Here is a 26,021-nt window from a genome sequence, read left to right on the forward strand (position 1 = left end):
AATGAGCTTTAATGGGGATAAATGTAAGGTTATGCACTTAAGGAGAAGTAATAAGATGTATAACTATGCGCTTAATTCTAAATCTCTGGGCAAAACTGTCAATGAAAAAGACCTGGGAGTATGGGTGGATGACAAACTCATGTTCAGTGGCCAGTGTCAGGCAGCTGCTACTAAGGCAAATATAATAATGGGATGCATTAAAAGAGGCATAGATGCACATGAGGAGAACATAATTTTACCTCTATACAAGTCACTAGTTCGACCACACTTAGAATACTGTGCACAGTTCTGGTCTCCGGTGTATAAGAAAGACATAGCTGAACTAGAGCGGGTGCAGAGAAGAGCAACCAAGGTTATTAGAGGACTGGGGTCTGCAATACCAAGATAGGTTATTACACTTGGGGCTATTTAGTGTCACAATCTATGTTTGGATCTGTGGCAGATCTGGTTATCCTCAGTTATCCTTTTTTCCTTTCTGGTCATTGGGGGTTAATGCAGTTTCTTCCCCCCGGTGGCCACTGATGTTACTGCATTGCTGCTGGCTCAGCTGATGCTTGTGAAGACCACTCCCTCCATCCTTTAAAAGGTCACCTGGTTCATCAGCTGACTGTCGGTGTTAGTTCATTCTTCAGCGACCAAGCCAGGAGTAGGAGCTAGCTGGGAACTGCTGTTCTACAGCTGTGTCCGTTGTATCTGGTGTTTCTTTCTGATGTGCTGTGCCTTGCAGCAATAAGCTAAGTTTGGTTTTCCTTTACTTTGTCTATTTTCCTGTTTATTGTATAGTTATACACTGGTGCAGTCCACCTCCCTTGGGGGGAGTGGGGGTCACTATAGGGCCTGCATAGGAGACAGGGATACGCTGGCGGCTCGGGCCTCCTAACCTTCATAGGTACCCCCGAGATAAGGGAAAGCTAGGGCCCCTTATAGTGGCAGGGACAGGTGCTGGTTCCGAATACGCCGTCCTGCCCCTTTATTGCCGTAATCGGCATGACATTAACACCGACCTTCACATTTTCTCTGGAGAGCTATGGCTCAAATGCAGGCCTTTGCCCAACTGCTTCAGACCCTCACCGACGAGTTTAAAGTGCTGCGTGGTGAGGTGGTGCAGCAGCTGCAGCAGTTGGTGGGGTTTTGGGGTTCGGCCCAGGTAAATGCTCAACCTGAGCCCAAGTTATCTCTTCCTGACAAGTTCTCTGGTGGGAGAGATAAATTTTGGTTTTTAAGGAGGCCTGTAATTTATACTTCAGGCTCCGCCCTCGTTCATCAGGGAGTGAGGAACAACGGGTGGGAATCATCGTTTCCCTTCTTAAGGGTGATCCCCAATCCTGGGCCTTCTCCCTGCCGACCGGTTCTCCATCTCTACGGTCAGTGGACGCAGAGGCGTAGCTAGGGGTTCAGCTCAGGGGGGGCGAAACTTCTCAGTGGGCCCCTAACCCCTGATTACAACAATGATGGTGCACTCTAATCGTGGGTATAGTAGAACGTCAGCAGATGATCCTGCTGTAGGTAAAAAAAGATATCCTACTGCAACATCCTTTTCTGTGGCCTCCCTGCTAACACCCTTGCACCTCTCCAGTCCATCCTTAACTCTGCTGCCCGACTAATCCATCTCTCTCCTCGCTACTCCTCCGCTTCCCCCCTCTGCAAATCTCTTCACTGGCTCCCATTCCCTCAGCGTATCCAGTTCAAATTGCTAATACTGACCTACAAAGCCATCCACAACCTGTGTCCTCCATATATCTCTGAACTAATCCCTCGATATCTTCCCGCACGTGATCTCCGGTCCTCCCAAGACCTCCTTCTCTCCTCCACACTTATTCGCTCCTCATCCAATCGCCTCCAAGACTTCTCCCGAATATCCCCCATCCTCTGGAACTCTCTGCCCCAACACGTCCGACTATCAACCACAGTCGGATCCTTCAGACGGAACCTGAAAACTCATCTCTTCAGGAAAGCCTACAGCCTGCACTGACACCGCTGCTGCCTCATCACTATCGAAGCTACCGCCTCACCAACACCGGAGCTACCGCCTCACCAACACCGGAGCTCCTGCAACCCATAACCTACTGTCTCCTTCCCCATAATCCTGTAGAATGTAAGCCCGCAAGGGCAGGGTCCTCGCCCCTCTGTATCAGTCCGTCATTGTTAGTTTGTTTACTGTATGTGATATTTGTAACTTGTATGTAACCTCTTCTCATGTACAGCACCATGGAATCAATGGTGCTATATAAATAAATAATAATAATAATATCCAAAAAGACCAACACTGATATTACCGCCATACAGTGACCATATAGTGGTGGATACCAGTTGTACAGAGCATACAAGTTATTACAGTACACTTGTAGATGGTGACCTACAGCTGACATTCTTTTTGATTGAATCGTTCATTTTTCCCGTCTTTTCCAGACCGACATGACTTCTTCCACCCAGGACTGCTGCAGAGATTACAACAAAGACACAGTTCACTTTTCACATTTTCAGCACTGTCCCCAACGGGACTATTCTCAACCTGCACAAACTTCTCATCCTTGTGTCACTCCAATACTGAGCCGCTGCCATATGTGTCCCTATTACTGCACCTGCAGTGTGGTACAACAGCAATGCTCCTCATACTCATTCACACAGTAATGCCACCACTGTGCCCTTACATAGTAAAATGTCTCCTTTGTGCCCTCACAGTAGCCCCAAACTCTTTTCAGGCCCCCACAGTAGCTCCCACGCTGTATAATGACTCCGTATTAGCTCTCACGCTGTATAATGGTACCCGCAATAGCTCTCATGTTGTATAATGACCCCCACAATAGCTCCCACTCCTTGGATTCTGTGGGCTGATACTTGCACAGCTCTGATATATATGACAAAGAGCTAAATAGAAGAAAATAGAAAGAGCTAGTAGGTGCATAGAGTCCAGCAGATGGACATAGCTCCCTGAATGTATCCAGGTAACCTTAAAGGAATACTCTTGTCTGGAGAAGAACCAAAAGAGGAAAATAGAAAGGAAGGCAACCAGAAGAAAGAGAGGGAGGTAGAATATTACCAATCTAAAGAAGTACACCCCCTGGTTCGTCTGTTCCTTTTCCCCTTCTCCCCCTTTGGGGGTTTTGCTGTCTAGACAGAGTATTTGTTCAGGGTCCTGCACCGATATATGATCTCCTATATGCACCTATTTGCTGTTTCTATTTTCTTCTGTCTTGCTATTTATCATATACTAGTTGGTGGCCCGATTCTAACGCATCGGGTATTCTAGGATATGCATGTCCACGTAGTATATTGCCCAGCCACGTAGTATATTGCCCAGCCACGTAGTATATTGCCCAGCCACGTAGTATATTGCCCAGCCACGTAGTATATTGCCCAGCCACATAGTATATAGCACAGCCCATGTAGTACGGTATATTGCCCAGCCACATAGTATATAGCAGAGCCACGTAGTATATTGCCCAGCGACGGAGTATATTGCCCAGCCACATAGTATATAGCAGAGCCACGTAGTATATTGCCCAGCACAGAGCCACGTAGTATAGAGACTTAAAAAATAAACATATACTCACCTATAGCCCGTTGAAGTCCTGCTATACTCACCCTCCGCCGCCTTTGCCGCTCCTCTCCACGCTGCCGTGATCGCTCCATTGCATGCGGCAGCTTGCGGTCCCAGGGCTGGTGTGAGCAGGACGTCGCGGTCACATGACCATGACGTCACGGCAGGTCCTTGTCGCACACTAGCCCTGGGACAGGACCGGAAGCTGCCGCTTGCAATGGAGCGGTCCCGGGAGCGTGGAGAGGAGCGAGAAAGGCAGCGGAGGGTGAGTATAGCAGGTTTTTTTTTTTTTTTTCATTATTTTTAACATGACATATTTTTACTATTGATGCTGCATAGGCAGTATCAATAGTAAATAGTTGGGGACACACAGGGTTAATAGCAGCAGTAACGGAGTGCATTACACCGTGGGCCGTTACCGCTGCCATTAACCCTGTGTGAGCGGTGAGCGGAGGGGATTATGGAGCGGGCGCCGGGCAGTGACTGCACGGGAGTAGGGGAGGGACTAATCGGACTGTGGCCGTCGCTGATTGGTCGCGGCAGCCATGACAGGCAGCTGCCGCGACCAATCAGCGAATGAATAACTGTGACAGAAGGACAGACAGAGAGACGGACGTACCCCTTAGACAATTATGTATATAGATATTCAGCCTCAACTTTTTTTTTTTAATACAAGGTTTCATAATGGGGTTTTCATGTTTACTACCTTGGATTTACTGATACGAGATCATGCAGACACTGTACTGATAGGATCCTGACCTTGGCTATAGGATGGATGGATAGATATCCTATAGCCGGGGTCAGGGTCCAATCAGACCAGTGTTTGTGTGATCTCATATCAGTAAATGCAGTGTGTATATATATATATATATATATATACACTGCACGGTGCAGATATCTCCGGCCAGTACCTGCAGAAATCTGTACTGTTACTTACAGCACCACTGTCCTGTGACTGTCTGTCTTGTTCTTCTCTGGACACTCACAGAACCAGTGCCCTGGTTCTCCTCTTGACTTCTCTGCAGCAGAGCAGACACGCTCACACAGCGTACAATGTGGGCGTGACTGCTGTATGCTGGAGCCAGCAGACAGGTATAGTGCCAGCACCTATCCTCCCTCGTGCATGAGTTCCTCTGGCTCTCCCCGGTCACTACCCGCAGTAGAGCAGGGAGATCATGTCTCCCTGCTCTACAACGGAACATGGAGATTAACTATATCGGCGGGCTGTGCACGCTGATATAATTAAGTGTAGTGTAGCTCCAGGTGGGCCCCTGTGAGTGGTGGGCCTGGGGCGGCCGCACCCTCTGCCCCCCTGGTAGCTACGCTACTGAGTGGACGAGTTTTTTGCGGCTCTGGCGCTGGTATATGGTGATCCGTAAGATCAAGGGGGCTCAGCCGGCGGAGGAGTACTGTTCAGAGTTCAGGAGGTGGGCCACTGACACACAGTGGAATGACGCAGCCCTTAGGAGTTATTTTGTGCAGGGTCTGTCCCCTAGGTTGCAAGATACTCTGGTACAGTACGCCGCTCCCAAGTCATTGGAGGCCGCCATGTCCCTTGCCATCCGGGTGGATAGACGTTTGAGGGAGAGACATACACCAAATGTGCCCCCGGTAGTCCTTGCTAGGGAGGAGGACACACCTGACCAGGTGGACGAACCCATGCAGGTGGGAGGAGTTGCTTCCCAAACGGGGTTGTCTGGGGTTCGCCGTGGTGTGGGGGCATGTTTTTACTGTGGGCAGACTGATCATTTTATCAATGTCTGCCCAGCTCGCCCCAAGATACCTGTTCCATCTAAAAAAGCCACGTCCCCCTGGTTTTGTGGAAGGAAGCGACCAGGGAGTGTATATTTCCTCCATTTTCTCGTCTCAGTGGACCTTACCTGCTGAGGTGGTTGTAGGTGGGGTAACTGAGAATATTCCGGTGCTTGTGGACAGTGCAGCAGGAGTCAATTTGGTGGATGCTCATTTTGTCCAGAACCATGGCCTGATGAGTAGGTCGCTAGCTAGACCCCTAAGCGTTCAGGCCATTGACTCTGTCCCGCTCAGCCAGGGGAGCATTACCAAAGTCGTTGACAAGATACATTTGCGTATAGGGGCTTGTCATGAAGAGTTCCTGTCAGGCTACGTCTTGGAGAACATACCAACTCCCATTGTCTTAGGTCTCCCTTGGTTGAGTAAACACAACCCGGTCACAGACTGGCGGTCCAGAGAAGTAGTCAGCTGGGGTCAGTCGTGTAAGTCCAACAGAAAATAGATACTCCAGCTCCGATAAAAACTTGAAATCTTTAATAATCCAAATGGTTAAAATAGATAATCCTTACATGTGGTGGACCAAACAGGTGTTTGTAATAGATAAGGCTACGCGTTTCGACCTAAATCGGTCTTACTCATGCCTGTGTTACATTGCAAATGAAAGTTACACATATAGTGTTCCTAGACAGAAGGTTCCGCCCTCTCCACATCATATGATCTCTAGTGAAAGGTCCTACAAACACATATGTGATATACAATTTAAAACAATAACACTAAACAATTAGCAATAGTAGTATAATAATTCGTTTCTTTTGTTTAACCCTGATGGAAATAGAGTATTGAGATTAAAAATCCAGAACGCCTCTCTTGTGAGTAGACGTCTTTTTATGTCTCCTCCTCGATTAGGCGGACAGATTTTTTCTATGCCATGCACTTTAAAGGATGAAGTATCACCATTATGCATCGTACGAAAATGTTTTGCAGCCATTGATATCTTTCTATTAGTCATATCATATTACACATATTGACATCTTTCAGGTGCTCTGTAATGCGAGTTTTTAATTTGCGCGATGTGCAGCCCACATAGGATTTCTGACATGTAGTGCACTCTATTTCATAGAGTACATTTTTTGTATGACAATTTATAAAGCTATTTATATTATAGCTTTTAGATTTATCAGAGTTCCAGAATTTATTTCCCTGCGCATGAATACAAGTGCTGCACGCTGCGGTACCGCATTTAAAGAAACCCTTGCAGTCTAACCAAGTAGTGGACTAAGATTTAGTTTTAGATTGAAGTGAATTAGGGGCAATTATATCACCAATGGTTTGTGCCCTTCTAGCAACTATATTTACACCATCCTTTAATAAATGTGATAGCCCTTCATCTTCATATAGAATAGGTAATCTGTTATTGATAATATTTCTGATTAAATTAAACTGTGGGGAAAATTGTAAACATAAATGTAAATTATTTGCATATTTTCTGTTTTTATTTTTATTGTCATTAGCACCTTTTTTGATTTTAGAAGGGACTAGAAGGTCCTCCCTTTGTTTTTTCTCCACTATATTAATGGCCCTATTCAGTGTCCAATTTGGATAGTTTCTAGCTTTTAGCTTGGTTTTTAGTTCCTGGAACTCTTTTGATTGATCCTCTTTTTTGCTGCAATTTCGTTTCAGCCTAGTGAACTCCCCCACTGGTATGGATTTTATAGTGTGAGATGGGTGACTACTATTAGCATGTAGAATTGTATTGCCGCTAATTGGTTTTATATGAGTTCGACTAGTGATTTCTTCGCCAACAGTACCACTTAGCTCCAGATCTAAAAAAGAAATGGATTTGTTGTCCTGAACATAAGTGAATTTTATACCAAAATTATTAGAATTAATGTATTCCACAAATCCCGGTATGGCAGACACATCACCCCCCCAAATAATGAGGGTGTCATCTATGTATCTGCCATAACAGGAGATGTGGTCAACAAAAGGGTTCTCAGCAGCATAAATAAATTCTTGCTCCCAATAAGCCATTGTCAGATTTGCCAGAGATGGTGAGTATCTTGCCCCCATTGGGACTCCCGACTTCTGAATATATATTTCACCATCAAATGAAAAAATATTATGTTCCATAAGAAAGTACGTTACTCTCAATAGAAAATCTATCAGGTTTTGAGAGTATTGACCATAATCTTTTAAATGGAACTCTAGCGCTTTCATGGCTACATTATGGGGTATGCTTGTGTATAACGAGATTACATCACAACTGAGCCAGGTGTGATTAACCTCCCATTTACGATTTTTAAATGTTTTTAAAATTTCTCTGGAGTCTTTCACATATCCTGGCATTTTTTTCACCAAAGGTTGCAATAATGAGTCAACCCATTCACATAGGTGTTCTGACATGGAGCCTATGCCCGAAATTATCGGTCGCATGGCTGGTAAACCTGTGCTTTTGTGTACCTTAGGAAGGCCATACATGATAGGCAGTTTTGGGGTTTCTACATATAAATATTCGGCTTGTTTTTTACTCAGGACTGCTAAAAATGCACCCTCCTCAATTAATTTTTTTATTTTCTCATTATATTCTTTGGTTGGATTCTTTTTTAATTTGTTGTAGGTAGCATTATCAGATAATAATTCATACATTTTGTCCTTGTAATCCTTTTCATTCGTGTAAGGCCTGCTGTCCAGGAGCTACGATCTCTGCCATCCTTCTACAACCTACCCCTTCTTCCCCTGTGGGGGCAGTAGAGGTGTTTGAAGGGAGTAGGGGCAAGACTCTACCCTCATTACATTCTAACCCGGTATGTCAGAGACCTCTTAGGAGGAGGGGTCGGAGGAGAGTGGTGGTTCCCTCGGTGCATAGTGGGGGTGTGAGTTTGGTGACACAGGGGGACGCCTCTGTTGTCGTTTCTATAAAGAGTTCACCATCTTGTGGCAGATGCATGCGTGAAAATAAACGTTCAGTTCCGGACCTGTGTGTGAATGATTACGTATGGGTGTCCACCAAAAATATCAGGTGGAAGTGTGGAACTGGATGTTAGGGGTCGAGTTCCCGCCTCTGCACAGGGGGAATCTTGGGCCGTCTCCGCTGCGGTCTCCCATTCTTCTCCTGCCGCAGTGGAGTCTGCTCAGCGGAGACGTCAGTCCCAGCATCTTGCTCAGTCCCACTCTGTACAAAGAGTTACTGCTGCTTTTCCTGCTTCTGCCATTGAAGTCAGTGTTGGGCAGCGGCGAGCAGATGCTTTTGGGACTAAGTCCTGCTTTTCTCTTTCTGAGCATGCGCAGGGCAAGATCTCCCGTTGGAGATCGAGGGTCAAAGGCTCAGGTACTGCAGCACATCCCATTGGTCCTCCAGGAAGGTCCTGAAAGTGCAAAACTTCGGTAGCAACTTCACATTGGTCCTTTACTGGAAGGTCCTGAACGTGCTGCAACTATATAAGCTGTGCATGACCGCACGGCCATGCGCTAGTGTTGACTTGATATAATGTGTGTGTGTAGATGGATGTATGTCGACGGATGAAAGCTCCTAAATCATTCCCATTCCTAGTGTTGTTGACTGTTCGCGAATGATGGTAGCTATCTAGCGCCCGACTAAGCCATCAGAACGAAACACACATTACAGCGTCTAGTTGATGTGACTGCCAGTGCGGCGCCTTTGCGCTTTCATTCATTCAGCAATCTTTGCGGTATATCCAGCAGCTGGAGGGTAGGTTGGCGGCTCTCGAGAGCACAACCTCAGCTGTGGATGTTACCGCAGTTGCTGTACAGGCTGCTAGCGTGGCTGCAGCAACCTTGTCCACTGCCACCCCTGTTCTGGAGATAGCAAATCTTGTAGGGGATTCGTGGGTCAGTGCTGCACGTTTTCCCACAGAGCGGGCTAAGGTGGGAATTATTGTGTCTCTCTTGTCGGACAGGGCATTGGAGTGGGCTACGCTGCTGTGGGAGCGTGGCGATCATGTGGTGCAGAGCGCTCCGCTGTTCCTGAGCAGTCTGAAGCAGGTCTTTTTAGGACCTCAAGTCACCCATGACACGGAGCTCCAACTGCTGGCATTAACTCAGGGTGAGTCCTTGGTCAGCCATTTTTCTGTCCGCTTTCGCACTTTAGCTTCAGAGCTGGAGTGGTCGGATAAAGCCCTTCTCCCCATATTTTGGAGGGGCCTGGCTGATCACGTTAAGGACGCTCTGGCCACTAGGGAGATTCCTGCCACACTGGAGGAATTAATAACTGTCTCTACTCGAATTGACCTCAGTTTTAACGAGCGGAGGTTAGAGCGAGCCCAGTGTAGGCAGAGGTTTCGGCTGGCTCCCACCTTCGCCAAACCTCTGGAATCTCCGGTCCAGGTTCCTGAGTCACATGAGGCCATGGAAGTGTTACGAGCGGGATCTAAGTCCCGGACCACTTGTGCACTCAAGGTCTGCCATGCTTGCCAGCAGTCAGGACATCTTGCCACCAGATGTCCCCAGCGGTCGAGGAAACGTCAGCGTCTAGTGGTATTAGGTGGAGGTACACTAGACACGGCGACGTTTGCCTCCAAATTGCCCTTTAAGGGGACAATTATTATAGGCTCATCCTCCCACTCGGTAGAGCTCTGCGTGGATTCTGGCGCGGAGGGCAATTTTATGTCTTCTGCCTTCGCCCAGCGTCATGCAATACCCCTGGTTATGCTAGCTCAACCAGTAACGGTACGAGTGGTGAATGGGTCGACACTGCTCTCACAGATAACACATCAAACCATCCCTTTTACTCTGTCCATGTTGCCATCCCATCAGGAGATTATATCTCTGCTCGTCATTCCTGAGGGAATTGATGAGGTCCTGTTGGGGATACCTTGGTTACGGTACCACTCTCCTCACATCGAGTGGTCCTCAGGCAGGATTCTGGGATGGGGTGAATCTTGTGGGGGTAGGTGTCAGAGGGAGTGCGTTCAGGTTGCTACTACAGAGGTACCCGCAGATCTATCCTCTCTCCCCAAGCAATATTGGTCTTATGCAGACGTGTTCTTCAAAAAGGCGGCGGAGACCCTTCTGCCCCATCGCCCCTATGACTGTCCTATTGATCTCTTGCCTGGTGCGGAGCGTCCCCGGGGTCGAGTCTATCAGTTATCTCTCCCAGAGATGGAGGCAATGACTCAGTACATTCAAGAGAATCTGGCAAGAGGGTTCATCAGGAAGTCAATGTCACCTGCTGGGGCAGGGTTCTTTTTCGTGCAGAAGAAGAATGGGGAACTGTTGTGAATTCTGTGGCTGAGTTCACTTCTGTGGTCACAAGTGGTATTGCAGTCTCTGGGCTTCCTCCCTCAGGTGTTTTGGTGAGCTCGTTGGCTGCCTTGCTATTTAGCTCCACCTGAGTCTGTCTTCCTTGCTCCTTGTCAATGTTCCAGTGTTGGATCTGAGCTACTGCATCTTTCCTTGGGCCTGCTGCTCTGCTAGATAAGTGCTTCTAGTTTGTTTTCTGTTTTTTCTGTCCAGCTTGCTATTAACTTTTGCTGGAAGCTCTGAGAAGCAAAGGGGTGCACCGCCGTGCTGTTAGTTCGGCACGGTGGGTCTTTTTGCCCCTTTGCGTGGTTTTCGTTTTAGGGTTTTTTGTAGACTGCATAGTTCTCTTTGCTATCCTCGCTCTGTCTAGAATATCGGGCCTCACTTTGCTGAATCTATTTCATTCCTACGTTTGTCTTTTCATCTTGCTAACAGTCATTATATGTGGGGGGCTGCCTATTCCTTTGGGGTATTTCTCTGAGGTAAGTCAGGCTTGTATTTCTATCTTCAGGCTAGTCAGCTCCTCAGGCAGTGCCGAGTTGCATAGGTAGTTGTTAGGCGCAATCCACTGCTGCTTATAGTTGTGTGAGGATAGATTAGGTACTGCAGTCTACAGAGATTCCACGTCTCAGAGCTTGTCCTATTGTTTTTGGTTATTGCCAGATCTCTGTATGTGCGCTGATTACTGCACGCTGTGTTGCCTGATTGCCAGCCATAACAGGGAACTACGTCCATGCATACACTACAGGGGTCTTAACGCCATCACCGTTAAGAATAAATATCCTTTGCCCTTGATATCGGAGCTCTTCGATAGGCTTCGGGGAACAAGGGTGTTTACTAAACTAGATCTGCGGGGTGCTTACAACCTGATTCGCATCCGTGAGGGGGACTAATGGAAAACGGCGTTTAACACCAGAGATGGGCACTATGAGTATTTGGTGATGCCCTTCGGGCTCTGTAATGCCCCAGCCGTTTTCCAAGACTTTGTCAACGACATCTCCCGGGATATGCTTTCCACCTCGGTCGTAGTCTATTTGGATGATATTCTCATCTTTTTTCCAGATATTGACTCCCACCGGAGAGATGTTGGCAGAGTCTTTCGACCTCCTACGGGCACACTCTCTTTATGCAAAGTTGGAGAAGTGTATGTTTGAGCAGGAGTCTTTACCTTTCCTGGGCTATATCATCTCCGCCCAGGGATTGTCTATGGATACTGCCAAACTACAGGCTGTGATGGACTGGCAAGAGCCCCATTCTCTTAAGGCGGTGCAGCGCTTTATGGGGTTCATTAATTATTACCGCCAGTTCATTCCCCACTTCTCAACTTTGGTAGCTCCCTTGGTTGCCCTCACCAAGAAGGGAGCAAATCCCAAGCTGTGGTCTGAAGAGGTCTCCAGGGCCTTTTCTTCTATTAAGTCTTATTTTGCTAGCGCTCCCATTCTACATCGTCCCGATGTAGATAAGCCGTTTATAATGGAGGTGGATGCCTCTTCCGTTGGGGCAGGAGCAGTCCTCTTCCAAAAGGATGCTCAAGGTCGGAAGCATCCTTGCTTCTTCTTCTCCAAGACCTTCACACCAGCGGAGAGGAATTATTCCATCGGGGACAGGGAGTTTGCTAGCGATGAAGTTGGCCTTTTCGGAGTGGAGACATCTCTTGGAGGGGGCTCGTTTTCCCTTTCAAGTTTACACTGACCACAAAAATTTGCTACATTTGCAAACATCCCAGCGGCTAAATTCTCGCCAGGCCAGATGGTCCTCTGCACAGGGGGAATCTCGAGCCGTCTCCGCTGCGGTCTCCCATTCTTCTCCTGCCGCAGTGGAGTCTGCTCAGTGGAGACGTCGGTCCCAGCGTCTTGCTCAGTCCCACTCTGTACAAAGAGTTACTGCTGCTTTTCCTGCTTCTGCCATTGAAGTCAGTGTTGGACAGCGGCGAGCAGATGCTTTTGGGACTAAGTCCTGCTTTTCTCTTTCTGAGCATGCCCAGGGCAAGATCTCCCGTTGGAGATCGAGGGTCACATGCTCAGGTACTGCAGCACATCCCATTGGTCCTCCAGGAAGGTCATGAAAGTGCCAAACTTTGGTAGCAGCTTCCCATTGGTCCTTTATTGGAAGGTCCTGAACGTGCTGCAACTATATAAGCTGCGTATGACCGCACGTCCATGCGCTAGTATTGACTTGATATGTGTGTGTGTAGATGGATGTATGTCGATGGATGAAAGCTCCTAAATCATTCCCATTCCTAGTGTTGTTGACTGTTCGTGAATGATGGTATCTATCTAGCGCCCGACTAAGCCATCAACACAAAACACAAATTACAGCGTCTAGTTGCTGTGACCGCCAGTGCGGCGCCGTGCGCTTTCTCAGCGCTTTCCTTACCCAAGCCTGGGTGGTTAGTGGCGTCCGCCAGTGCGGCACCGCACGCACTCACGTGCATCTTTAATACATTTATTTCTGTCACTCTGACACCCCAGTAGCGGTGTCGAACGCATGAGGTTTTTATGAACTCTATTCCTGTGTCTTGGGATTGAGTTCTGAGACTCCTTGCTTGCGCTCTTGGTGCGGTACCGCGGCCCTGTGACGCAACAGGGTTCGCTTCCTTCACACAGGGTGAAGTAAACCCGTGTGTGTACCGCCATATCGTCCGTCATCACTAGCAGCAGGTTTTCACCTGCACGGTGGACCCCGGACTGCGAACGCACCTGATACTATTCTATCTTAAACTTGGTGCGTTCCGCCAGTCCTAACACTGGAATCTGGAGTTCGAGGGTAATCGGGCCATAGCGGGTGTCAGCCATTGTCGGTCCGAAGACTTACCAGTTGGAGTTACCCTCTGTAATGCCCATTCACAACTCATTCCACAGGTCGGCGCTCTGGAGATTTGTGCCGCCTACGTTGTCATCTCCAATGTGCTGTGTCCACCGTAAACCTAAGGGTCAGGTGACTGAGGAGGTGAACTCTGGTGAATCGAGACGTTCACACTGTAGATTGTTTACTGGTGAGGTCCAGTGTTGAGGGTCCAGAGGCCCCTCATTGAAAGGGGGGTACTGTCACGATCCATGTTTGGATCTGTGGCAGATCTGGTTTGCCTCAGTTAAAGACCTTTTTTCCTTTCTGGTCATCGGGGGTTAATGCAGTTTCTTCCCCCCGGTGGCCGCTGATGTTACTCCATTGCTGCTGGCTCAGCTGATGCTTGTGATGACCACTCCTTCCATCCTTTAAAAGGTCACCTGATTCATCAACTGACTGTCGGTGTTAGTTCATTCTTCAGTGACCAAGCCAGGAGTAGGAGCTAGCTGGGAACTGCTGTGCTGTGCCTTGCAGCATTAAGCTAAGTTTGGTTTTCCTTTACTTTGTCTGTTTTCCTGTTTATTGTATAGTTATACACTGGTGCAGTTCACCTCCCTTGGGGGAAGTTGGGGTCACTATAGGGCCTGCATAGGAGACAGGGATACGCTGGCGGCTCAGGCCTCCTAACCTTCATAGGTACCCTGGAGATAAGGGAAAGCCAGGGCCCCTTATAGTGGCAGGGACAGGTGCGGGTTCCAAATACGCCGTCCTGCCCCTTTATCGCCGTAATCGGCGTGACATTTAGTTTGGAAAAACGAAGACTAAGGGGTGATCTTATTTTAATGTATAAATATATGAGGAGACAGTACAAAGACCTTTCTGATGATCTTTTTAATCATAGACCTAAGACAGGGACAAGGGGGCATCCTCTACGTCTGGAGGAAAGAAGGTTTAGGCATAATAACAGATGCGTGTTCTTAACTGTACAGCAGTGAGACTATGGAACTCTCTGCCGTATGATGTTGTAATGAGTAATTCATTGCTTAAATTTAAGAGGGGATTTGATACCTTTCTTGAAAAGTATAATGTTACAGGGTATATATAAATACTAGATTCCTCGATAGGGCGTTGATCCAGGCAACTAGTCTGATTGCCGTATGTGGAGTCGGGAAGGAATGTTTTTCCCCAAAGTGGAGTTTACTATTTGCCACATGGGTTTTTTTGCCTTCCTCTGGATCAACATGTTAGGGCATGTTAGGTTAGGCTATGGGTGGAACTAGATGGACTTAACATCTTCCTTCAACCTTAATAACTATGTTACTATGTAAACACTGCCTAAATTTTAATGGAGTAAAATATATAATTTTACTAAGCTTGTCTCTTCTGCTCTATAAACGAATTGTGTCCTCTGAAGTGAATTGCGCTACTGAATTGGGTTGGCTTCAGACCGTTTAATCGGAGCTGGTGGCAGCATACTTGTTCTGTGCAATTGGGAATTGTTGTAGTGACGGCAGCATTGATAATTATTGTTCCTGCCTGAGTGGGAGTAGTTATACGACCCTCGCTGCATCGTGCCCAATAGCCAGTACCTAGGCAGCATTTCTGGCGACTAATTACCCTAGCTGCAGTACCTAATCTGACCTGAGGGTAAGGGGGGCGCCAGAGAGCTGCAAGTTCCAAACCGGAACTGGGAAGTGGGATATAGATAAATCCCCTTCAGAGGGAACCAGGGGCAATCAAACAAATCCGGTTCATGATAAATTGGTGTGAGTAGTGGGGACGATAAAGATATCCTCCCCGGGATCCCTCACATACCGCTGGGATCCGTGACATAGTGTTGGCAGTCCCGGTGTGAACCGTGACAGAAGGGAATTGGAAAACAGCAGGTACGAGCTCTGAGGAGTGAACTGCATCATTTATCAAAGCTCAGCGGCTGCTGGATGTGAGCACGGGGTGGTGCAGGGGGGGAGGAAAAGAAAATTGGAAGTACGAGCTCTGATGAGTGAACTGCGTCACCAATCAACGCTTGGCGGCTGCTGGATGTGCGCACAACAGTGGTGCAAAGGGGGGTGAAGGGGGTAAAAAGAGGGGAAGAGGGAAATTTTTTCTTCTGTCTTGTCCTCTTTCTTCTCTGTTCTTTCTTCAGTAGGGATTGTGGTGTCACAGGCTTCTGTGGCACCACAAGTCCCAGCACAGCAGCAGATTCTGTAGTGTGGCCACTCTGCTGTAATCCTCAACTAGTGTGAGGACCTGTAGTGCGGTAACAGAAAGGTCAGAGCGGTCATATCGCTGCTCTGACCTGTCATTTGTGTGATCGATGATGACATTGATCACACCAATTACGAGCTGGCCCTGGTGACCCTGGCAACAGCCTAGGATCGGAGCTCACCGACAGGGCACAGCGCGGTCACACAGAGGCTGTGCCCTGTGACTGGTGCGATCGATGTAATCATCGATCGCACCAATCAGCAGCTCCAAGCAATGCCTAGGATCAGTGCTCTTACAGATCTGATCCTAGGCAGGTCACCGGCAGGGAACAGCGCGGTCACACTGAGGCTGTGTCCTGCAATTGGCGTGATCAATGTGATCAGCGATCGCGACAATCGTGATCCTTTCCGGCGATGCCTGGTGTTTCCAGGCATCCGCCTGGGATCGGATTGCCTGAAACAATGAGAAATGCTGCGTTAGGCTGTTCAGAATTGAGCAGCCAATCACAGCGATCGTGTGTGCGGAACGGCGGCAACAGCCCCCAGGATGATGGCACCATCTACCCACAGGTAAGATGGTGCTGGAATTTTAATGCGATCACTACGACTTCGATCGCAGTATCGCATTAAAGAAAAGACGTGTACTATTCCGTCCATGGTCAAATTGGCCCATGTCACATGGATGGAATAGTACGTCGAATGTCAGAAAGAGGTTAGCACTCTTTTGAAAAATGAATGACTAACTAGGAATCTTAAGAATGATACTTACAATTCTTCCTAAATCAAAGCTTTTAACAAAAATGTGAAGTAATGCATGCTGCATGTTCAGGTGATATTTCATGTTTTGATATTCTAGCTATTTAATGAAAAACTTGAATACAAAGAAATGGGAAAAAAAAACTAAAGTAATGCCTAATCACCTTTGTTTTGGTCCAAGAATTCTTCTGTAAAAATTGGAACATCAAAAGCAGAGTAACCATCACTCTGGGAATCTCCAGTCTGAAAAGATAGATATTATGATTCTGAGATGGCCTCGCAGAGTACAAATAAGCAGAGTATTTAAGATGAGAAAAAAAAAAGATTTACTTGCTGACAAGATAGAGATATAAGTTTATTTATATAACCAATCAAATCAGAGATAAAATACTTGTCAAATAACTTTAACCTGTGATCCCTAACACCATCAATACCACATGAAGTTGTGCATCTCTTACAGATACGCCTTATTGTAGAATAGCAATTTCATGTGAGTGCGCCACTAAACCAACTTTGACACATTAATTCCCCAGAGGAAGTGCAGGCATGTGCAAGATAATTCGAAAAATCCACAATGTAAAAAAAAAAATCAAGACAAAGGGTAGATGATATCGGCACCTGACTGGGAAGCGGTTATGAAGAACATATGCTAAATGGAATTTTTTCCTTGAGTCTGAAAACAGCACATAAAAGATCACTGGTCAACAAAAAAAATAAAAGCAAAGGTAATATGTCTGTTTTATGGAGTTTGATGTGCTGATTCCAAAAATATGCGTAGTTTTGTTCTATCATAAAGTTTCTGAGATAGAAGTATTTTTGTTATTACCTTATTTCTGCATTTTCAATGTACCGTATATACTCGGGTATAAGCCGAGATTTTCAGCCCAAATTTTTGGACTTAAAGTGCTCTCTCAGCTTATACTCGAGTCACGGTGGGCGGCAGGGTCGGTGGGTGAGGGGGAGAGGGCGCTGAGGCATACTCACCTAGTCCTGGCGCTCCTGACGCTGCCCCTGCCTGTCACACTGTCTCCGGGTGCCGCAGCTCTTCCTGTCAGCGGTCACGTGGGACCGCTCATTAGAGAACTGAATATGGACTCCACTCCCATAGGGGTGGAGCCACATATTCATTCCTCTGAGCGGTGCCAGTGACCGCTGACAGGAAGAGCTGCGGCACCCGGAGACAGTGTGACAGGCAGGGGCAGCGGCAGGACTAGGTGAGTATTTTATATTCACTGTCCGCGTTCCACACGCCGGGCTTCGCTCCATCTTCCCGGCGCTGCTCTGTCTTCCCGGCATCTCTGCGCTCTGACTGTGCAGGTCAGAGGGCGCGATGACGCATATAGTGTGCGTGGCGTCCTCTGCCTGAACAGTCAGTGCAGAGACACGCCGGGACGAGACGCCGGAACGAGACGCCGGGAGCTGCAAGCAAGAGAGGTGAGTATGGCTTATTTTTTTTTTATTATTGCAGCAGCAGCAGCAATGGCAGAGCTTTATAAGGAGCATATATGGGGCAAGAATGAACTGTGCACAGCTTTATAAGGAGCATATGTGGGGCAAGAATGAACGGTGCACAGCTTTATAAGGAGCATATGTGGGGCAAGAATGAACGGTGCACAGCTTTATAAGGAGCATATATGGGGCAAGAATGAACGGTGCACAGCTTTATAAGGAGCATATATGGGGCAAGAATGAACGGTGCACAGCTTTATAAGGAGCATATATGGGGCAAGAATGAACGGTGCACAGCTTTATAAGGAGCATATATAGGGCAAGAATGAACGGTGCAGAACTTTATAAGGAGCATATATGGGGCAAGAATGAATGGTGCAGAGCACTATATGGCACAGCTATGGGGCAATAATGAACGGTGCAGAGCACTATATGGCACAGCTATGGGGCAATAATGAACGGTGCAGAGCACTATATGGCAGAGCTATGGGGCAAGAATGAATGGTGCAGAGCACTATATGGAACAGCTATGGGGCAATAATGAACGGTGCAGAGCACTATATGGCACAGCTATGGGGCAATAATGAACGGTGCAGAGCACTATATGGCAGAGCTATGGGGCAAGAATGAATGGTGCAGAGCACTATATGGAACAGCTATGGGGCAATAATGAACGGTGCAGAGCACTATATGGCACAGCTATGGGGCAATAATGAACGGTGCAGAGCACTATATGGCACAGCTATAAGGCAAGAATGAACGGTGCAGAGCACTATATGGCAGAGCTATGGGGCAAGAATGAACGGTGCAGAGCACTATATGGCACAGCTATGGGGCAATAATGAACGGTGCAGAGTACTATATGGCACAGCTATGGGGCAATAATGAACGGTGCAGAGCACTATATGGCACAGCTATGGGGCAATAATGAACGGTGCAGAGCACTATATGGCACAGCTATGGGGCCATAATGAACGGTATGGAGCATCTATTTTTATTTTTGAAATTCACCGGTAGCTGCTGCATTTTCCACCCTAGGCTTATACTCGAGTCAATAAGTTTTCCCAGTTTTTTTGTGGCAAAATTAGGGGGGTCGGCTTATACTCGGGTCGGCTTATACTCGAGTATATATGGTATGTGGTTTTTCCTATGTTATTCCCATTTCTTTGCTTGTCTTACTTAATTGTGAATTTTCATAACAGGGACAGCATCAGTAAAGGTTTAGTGAGTTTCATGGGAGGGAGTATTGACAGTACAGTCAACCAATAACTGCTTCTTGGAAAGTCACATGTTATGGGGAGGAGCTAACTGTTATGAGGCAGTAATTATAACAATAATCTTTATTTTTATATAACGCTAACATATTCCGCAGCGCTTTGCACACACTATCATCGCTGTCCCCGATGGGGTTCACAATCTAGAATCCCTATCAGTATGTCTTTGGAATGTGGGAGGAAACCGGAGTGCCCGGAGGAAACCCATGCAAACACGGAGAGAACATACAAACTCTTTGCAGATGTTGTCCTGGGTGGGATTAGAACCCAGGACCCCAGCGCTGCAAGGCTGCAGTGCTAACCACTGCGCCACCGTAAGATATGACTCAGAAAAAGGATGGTGATGGCAGCAAGGACTGGTATGTGAAACTCTGACAGGAGACGGGCCTCTACAGGGATATGAGCCCTGCCACAGGGAGATAGAAGGGAAGGCAGCGGACAGCCGCCTGTTGTGAATTCCGCTCTTGGGCTCCCTCCGGTGGTTTTAAGTGGAATGGCTGCTCCTTGGAGTTAGCAGTCTGCAGCTGCTTCCACTAATTGTCTTTCTGCTCGGCTATTTATGCCTGGCTCTTTCCTTCAGCCAGTGGCACTTGTCAATGTTTCCTGGCTGGATTCGCATCTCTGCTTGGATTTTCCTGGTTTCCTGACCAGTTCAGCAAAGATAAGTTCTGGCTTTGCTCATTTCAGTCCACATGTTTTGGACTTATTGTTCTGTGCATTCTATATTTGTCCAGCTTGTCAGTATGGATTATTTCTGTTAGCTGGAAGCTCTGGGAAGCAGATTTACCCTCCACACCTTTAGTCAGGTGTGGAGATTTTTGTAAACTCTGTGTGGATTGTTTTGTAGTTTTTATACTGACCGCACAGTATCCTTTCCTGTCCTATCTATCAAGCTAGACTGGCCTCCTATGCTAAAATCTGATTTCATTTCTGCGTATGTTATTTTCCCCTCCTCTCACCGTCAATATTTGTGGGGGGGCTATCTTTCCTTTGGGCATTTTCTCTGAGGCAAGATAGGTTTCCTGTTTCCATCTTTAGGGGAAGTTAGATCTTAGGCTGTGCCGAGGGGTCTAGGGAGCGTCAGGTACCCCCCACGGCTATTTTTAGTTGCGCTGCTAGGTTCAGGGTTTGCGGTCAGTACAGATACCACCTCCTTCAGAGCTCGTCTCATGTTGTTCCTAAACCACCAGATCATAACAGTACAAGTGGCCAAAAATGAATTAAACGCACCTCAAAAGAAGGAAAAGAAAGTTCTGAACCATTTTTTTTCTGTGCTCTGTTTTGTCTCTTTTTTCCTCTTGATTTCTGGGTGGTTCAGGATTTATGCTCTGGCATGGATGTTCAGGGTTTGTTATCTCGTGTGGATCAACTTGCTGCAAGAGTACAGAGTATCCAAGATTATGTTGTCCAGACTCCGGCTTTAGAGCCTAGAATTCCTACTCCTGATTTGTTTTTTGGGGACAGATCCAAGTTTTTGAACTTTAAAAATAACTGCAAATTGTTTTTTGCTTTGAAACCCCGTTCTTCTGGTGATCCCATTCAGCAAGTAAAAATCATCATATCCTTGCTGCGGGGTGACCCTCAAGACTGGGCTTTTTCTCTTGAATCAGGGGATCCGGCATTATTGAATGTAGACGCATTTTTTCAAGCGCTCGGATTATTGTATGACGAAGCTAATTCTGTGGATCATGCAGAAAAAACCCTGTTGGCCTTGTGTCAAGGTCAGGAAGCGGCAGAATTATACTGCCAGAAATTTAGAAAATGGTATGTGCTCACTAAATGGAATGAGGAGGCTCTAGCTGCAATTTTCAGAAAAGGGCTTTCTGAAGCCCTTAAAGATGTTATGGTGGGCTTCTCTACGCCTGCCGGTTTGAGCGAATCTATGTCTCTAGCCACTCAGATTGATCGGCGTCTGCGCGAGCGCAAAGCTGTGCACCATATGGCAGTGTCCTCTGAGCAGAGTCCTGAGCCTATGCAATGTGATAGGATTTTCACTAGAACAGAACGGCAGGAATTCAGACGTCAGAATAGGCTGTGTTTTTACTGTGGTGATTTTGCTCATGTTATCTCTGATTGCCCTAAGCGTACTAAGAGAGTCGCTAGGTCTGTTACCATTAGTACTATACAGCCTAAATTTCTCTTATCTGTGACCCTGATTTGCTCATTGTCATCCTTTTCTGTCATGGCATTTGTGGATTCAGGCGCTGCCCTGAACTTAATGGACTGCGCTGTGGTTTTTCCTTGCAGCCTTTGCAGAGCCCTATTCCTTTGAGGGGTATTGATGCTACACCATTGGCCAAGGATAAACCTCAGTACTGGACGCAGATGACTATGTACATGGCTCCAGCACATCAGGAAGATTGCCGTTTTCTGGTGTTGCATAACCTGCATGATGTTGTTGTACTGGGTTTTCCATGGTTACAGGAACATAATTCGGTGCTGGATTGGAAAACTATGTCTGTGACTAGTTGGGGTTGTCAAGGGGTACATAGTGACGTTCCTTTGATATCAATTTCCTCTTCCCCCTCTTCTGGGGTCCCTGAGTTTTTGTCGGATTTCCAGGATGTATTTGATGAGCCCAAGTCCAGTTCCCTTCCACCGCACAGGGACTGTGATTGTGCTATTAACTTGATTCCTGGCTGCAAGTTCCCTAAGAGCCGACTTTTCAATCTGTCTGTGCCAGAGCAGGCCGTCATGCGGAGTTATGTTAAGGAGTCTTTGGAGAAGGGGCATATTCGACCATCTTCGTCACCATTGGGAGCGGGTTTCTTTTTTGTTGCTAAGAAGGATGGCTCCTTGAGACCCTGTATAGATTATCGTCTTCTTAATAAGATCACGGTCAAATTCCAATACCGCTTGCCTTTGCTTTCTGATTTGTTTGCTCGGATTAAGGGGGCTAGTTGGTTTACTAAGATTGACCTTCGAGGGGCATATAATCTTGTCCGTATTAAACAGGGTGACGAATGGAAAACTGCATTTAATATGCCCGAAGGCCATTTTGAATACCTTGTGATGCCATTCGGGCTCTCTAATGCTCCATCTGTGTTCCAATCCTTCATGCATGATATTTTCGTAATTATCTTGATAAATTCATGATAGTGTATTTGGATGATATTTTGATTTTTTCCGATGATTGGGAGTCTCAAGTGAAGCAGGTCAGGATGGTATTCCAGATCCTTCGTGATAATGCTTTGTTTGTGAAGGGGTCTAAGTGCCTATTCGGAGTTCAGAAGGTCTCTTTTTGGGGTTTTATTTTTTCCCCCTCGTCTATAGAAATGGATCCTGTTAAGGTCAAAGCTATTCATGACTGGATTCAACCCACATCTGTGAAGAGCCTTCAGAAATTTTTGGGCTTTGCTAATTTCTATTGCTGTTTCATTGCAAACTTTTCCAGTGTGGTTAAGCCCCTTACTGATTTGACGAAGAAAGGCGCTGATGTGACAAATTGGTCCTCTGCGGCTGTTGAGGCCTTTCGGGAGCTTAAATGCCGATTTACTTCTGCCCCTGTGTTGCGTCAGCCGGATGTTTCTCTTCCTTTTCAGGTTGAGGTTGACGCTTCTGAGATTGGGGCAGGGGCCGTTTTGTCTCAGAGGAATTCTGATGGTTCTTTAATGAAAGCGTGTGCTTTTTTTTCTAAAAAGTTTTCGCCTGCGGAGCGCAATTATGACGTCGGCAATCGTGAGTTCTTGGCTATGAAGTGGGCATTTGAGGAGTGGCGACATTGGCTTGAGGGAGCCAAGCACCGCATTGTGGTCTTGACTGATTATAAGAATCTGATTTACCTCGAGTCGGCCAAGCGGCTGAAACCTAGACAGGCTCGATGGTCCCTGTTTTTCTCCCGTTTTGATTTTGTGGTCTCGTATCTTCCGGAATCTAAGAATGTTAAGGCTGATGCCCTCTCTAGGAGTTTTTTGCCTTACTCTCCTGGAGTCCTTGAGCCGGTTGGCATTCTTAAGGAAGGGATGATTCTTTCTGCCATCTCCACTGATTTGCGGCGGGTGCTTCAGGAATTTCAGTCTGATAAACCTTACCGCTGTCCGGTAGGGAAGCTGTTTGTTCCTGATAGATGGACAAGTAAGGTAATTTCTGAGGTTCATTGTTCAGTGTTGGCCGGTCATCCTGGGATTTTTGGTACCAGAGATTTGGTTGCTAGGTCCTTTTGGTGGCCTTCCTTGTCGCGGGATGTGCGTACTTTTGTGTAGTCCTGTGGGACTTGCGCCCGGGCCAAGCCTTGCTGTTCCCGCGCTAGTGGGTTGCTTTTGCCTTTGCCGGTCCCTGAGAGGCCCTGGACGCATATTTCCATGGATTTTATTTCGGATCTTCCTGTTTCCCAGAAGATGTCTGTTATCTGGGTGGTTTGTGACCGATTCTCTAAAATGGTCCATCTGGTACCTTTGCCCAAGCTGCCTTCCTCCTCAGATTTGGTTCCATTGTTTTTTCAGCATGTGGTTCGTTTGCATGGCATTCCGGAGAATATTGTGTCTGACAGAGGTTCTCAGTTTGTTTCTAGGTTTTGGCGGGCCTTTTGTGCTAGGATGGGCATTGATTTGTCTTTTTCTTCAGCGTTTCATCCTCAGACTAATGGTCAAACTGAGCGAACTAATCAGACCTTGGAAACTTATTTGAGATGCTTTGTGTCTGCTGATCAGGATGATTGGGTGGCTTTCTTGCCGTTGGCCGAGTTTGCCCTTAATAATAGGGCTAGTTCGGCTACTTTGGTCTCACCTTTCTTTTGTAATTTTGGTTTTCATCCTCGTTTTTCTTCGGGGCAGGTTGAGCCTTCTGATTGTCTTGGTGTGGATTCTGTGGTCGACAGGCTGAAGCAGATTTGGACTCATGTGGTGGACAATTTGACGAGGAAAAGGCTCAACGTTTTGCTAACCGCCGTCGGTGTGTTGGTCCCCAGCTTCGTGTGGGGGATTTGGTTTGGTTGTCTTCTTATCATGTTCCTATGAAGGTTTCTTCCCCTAAGTTTAAGCCTCGGTTTATTGGTCCTTATAAGATTTCTGAAATTATCAATCCGGTGTCTTTTCGTTTGGCTCTTCCAGCCTCTTTTACCATTCATAATATTTTCCATAGATCTTTGTTGCGGAGATATGTGGTGCCCGTTGTTCCCTCGGTTGATCCTCCTGCCCCAGTGTTGGTTGAGGGAGAGTTGGAATATGAGGTTGAGAAAATTTTGGATTCTCGTTTTTCGAGGCGGAGGCTTCAGTATCTTGTCAAGTGGAAGGGTTATGGCGAGGAGGATAATTCTTGGGTTGCTGCCTCCGATGTCCATGCTGCCGATTTGGTTCGTGCTTTTCACTTGGCTCGTCCTGATCGGCCTGGGGGCTCTGGTGAGGGTTCGGTGACCCCTCCTCAAGGGGGGGGGTACTGTTGTGAATTCCGCTCTTGGGCTCCCTCCGGTGGTTTTAAGTGGAATGGCTGCTCCTTGGAGTAAGCAGTCTGCAGCTGCTTCCACTAATTGTCTTTCTGCTTGGCTATTTATGCCTGGCTCTTTCCTTCAGCCAGTGCCACTTGTCAATGTTTCCTGGCTTGATTCACATCTCTGCTTGGATTTTCCTGGTTTCCTGATCAGTTTAGCAGAGATAAGTTCTGGCTTTGCTCATTTCAGTCCACATGTTGTGGACTTATTATTCTGTGCATTCTATATTTGTCCAGCTTGTCAGTAGGGATTATTTCTGTTAGCTGGAAGCTCTGGGAAGCAGATTTACCCTCCACACCTTTAGTCAGGTGTGGAGATTTTTGTAAACTCTGTGTGGATTGTTTTGTAGTTTTTATACTGACCGCACAGTATCCTTTCCTGTCCTATCTATCAAGCTAGACTGGCCTCCTATGCTAAAATCAGATTTCATTTCTGCGTATGTTATTTTCCCCTCCTCTCACCGTCAATATTTGTGGGGGGCTATCTTTCCTTTGGGGATTTTCTCTGAGGCAAGATAGGTTTCCTGTTTCCATCTTTAGGGGAAGTTAGATCTTAGGCTGTGTCCTGAGGGGTCTAGGGCGCGTCATGAACCCCCCACGGCTATTTTTAGTTGCGCTGCTAGGTTCAGGGTTTGCGGTCAGTACAGATACCACCACCTTCAGAGCTTGTCTCATGTTGTTCCTAAACCACCAGATCATAACAGCCACCATTGTGAGAGGATTTTCACTGCATTTCTAGGAGGGCAAGTCGCCTCAGAGGGAAGAAAACAGCACAGCCACCGAGGTGTAACTGAGTGACGGTCTCTACAGACAGAGAACCTGAAAGCAGCCAATATCAACTGAGAAACTGCCTGTCTGCAAATGTTCATCTGTAAGGAATAGGCTGACCCGTTTACCTCACAACTGTATATAGTTATCTACCAGATTACCTCCACTAAAATCAGTTCTAAATACAAGCTGCCTCTCTCATCTCTGGAGAAATAACTACATATAGTCAGTCTTCACATCGCAGTTTTTTTTTTTTAAGTTTGTCACCACCACTGAACTGAACTTACTCTACTGTTTGATCTGATTTAAAGGAGAAAAATGCCCCAATAGTATATCAATCATCCGAACAGATTCTGCTGTGTGTGGTACTTTTACACCAAAAGGCCAAATATGTTCAATCACTCATGATATTAAAAACATGTACCAAATGTACTTCTAGGCTATGTGCCTACGTTGCAGAATCTAAGCAGAATTTTCTGCATCAAAACCGGACTCGCTTGCCAGGAAATCCGCTTGCGTTTTTCTAGCTTTTTTTGCGGTTTTATCGCGTATTTGTTGCCTTTTTCATGAGTTTTTTTTCCATGCGTCTCAATACAATTCTATAGAGGCAAAATCGCCATGATTCCACAAAATTAACCCCTTTACCCCCAAGGGTGGTTTGCACGTTAATGACCGGGCCAATTTTTACAATTCTGACCACTGTCCCTTTATGAGGTTATAACTCTGGAACGCTTCAATGGATCCTGGTGATTCTGACATTGTTTTCTCGTGACATATTGTACTTCATGACAATGGTAAAAATTA

At 46.8% G+C, this 26,021-nt stretch overlaps 1 protein-coding gene across 1 annotated transcript in view; it reads right to left on the reverse strand.

Moving 5' to 3' along the window:
• HMG20B (high mobility group 20B) overlaps positions 1-26,021 on the reverse strand; it is a 740,474-nt gene that overhangs the window by 179,681 nt on the left and 534,772 nt on the right. Inside the window, exon 7 of the mRNA XM_069767875.1 lies at positions 16,467-16,545. Within this exon, the coding sequence (XP_069623976.1) occupies positions 16,467-16,545 (79 nt within the window). The remainder of the gene's footprint in view (positions 1-16,466; positions 16,546-26,021) is intronic.

Source organism: Ranitomeya imitator, chromosome 1 (assembly GCF_032444005.1).
Source record: "Ranitomeya imitator isolate aRanImi1 chromosome 1, aRanImi1.pri, whole genome shotgun sequence".
Lineage (NCBI taxonomy): Eukaryota > Metazoa > Chordata > Amphibia > Anura > Dendrobatidae > Ranitomeya > Ranitomeya imitator.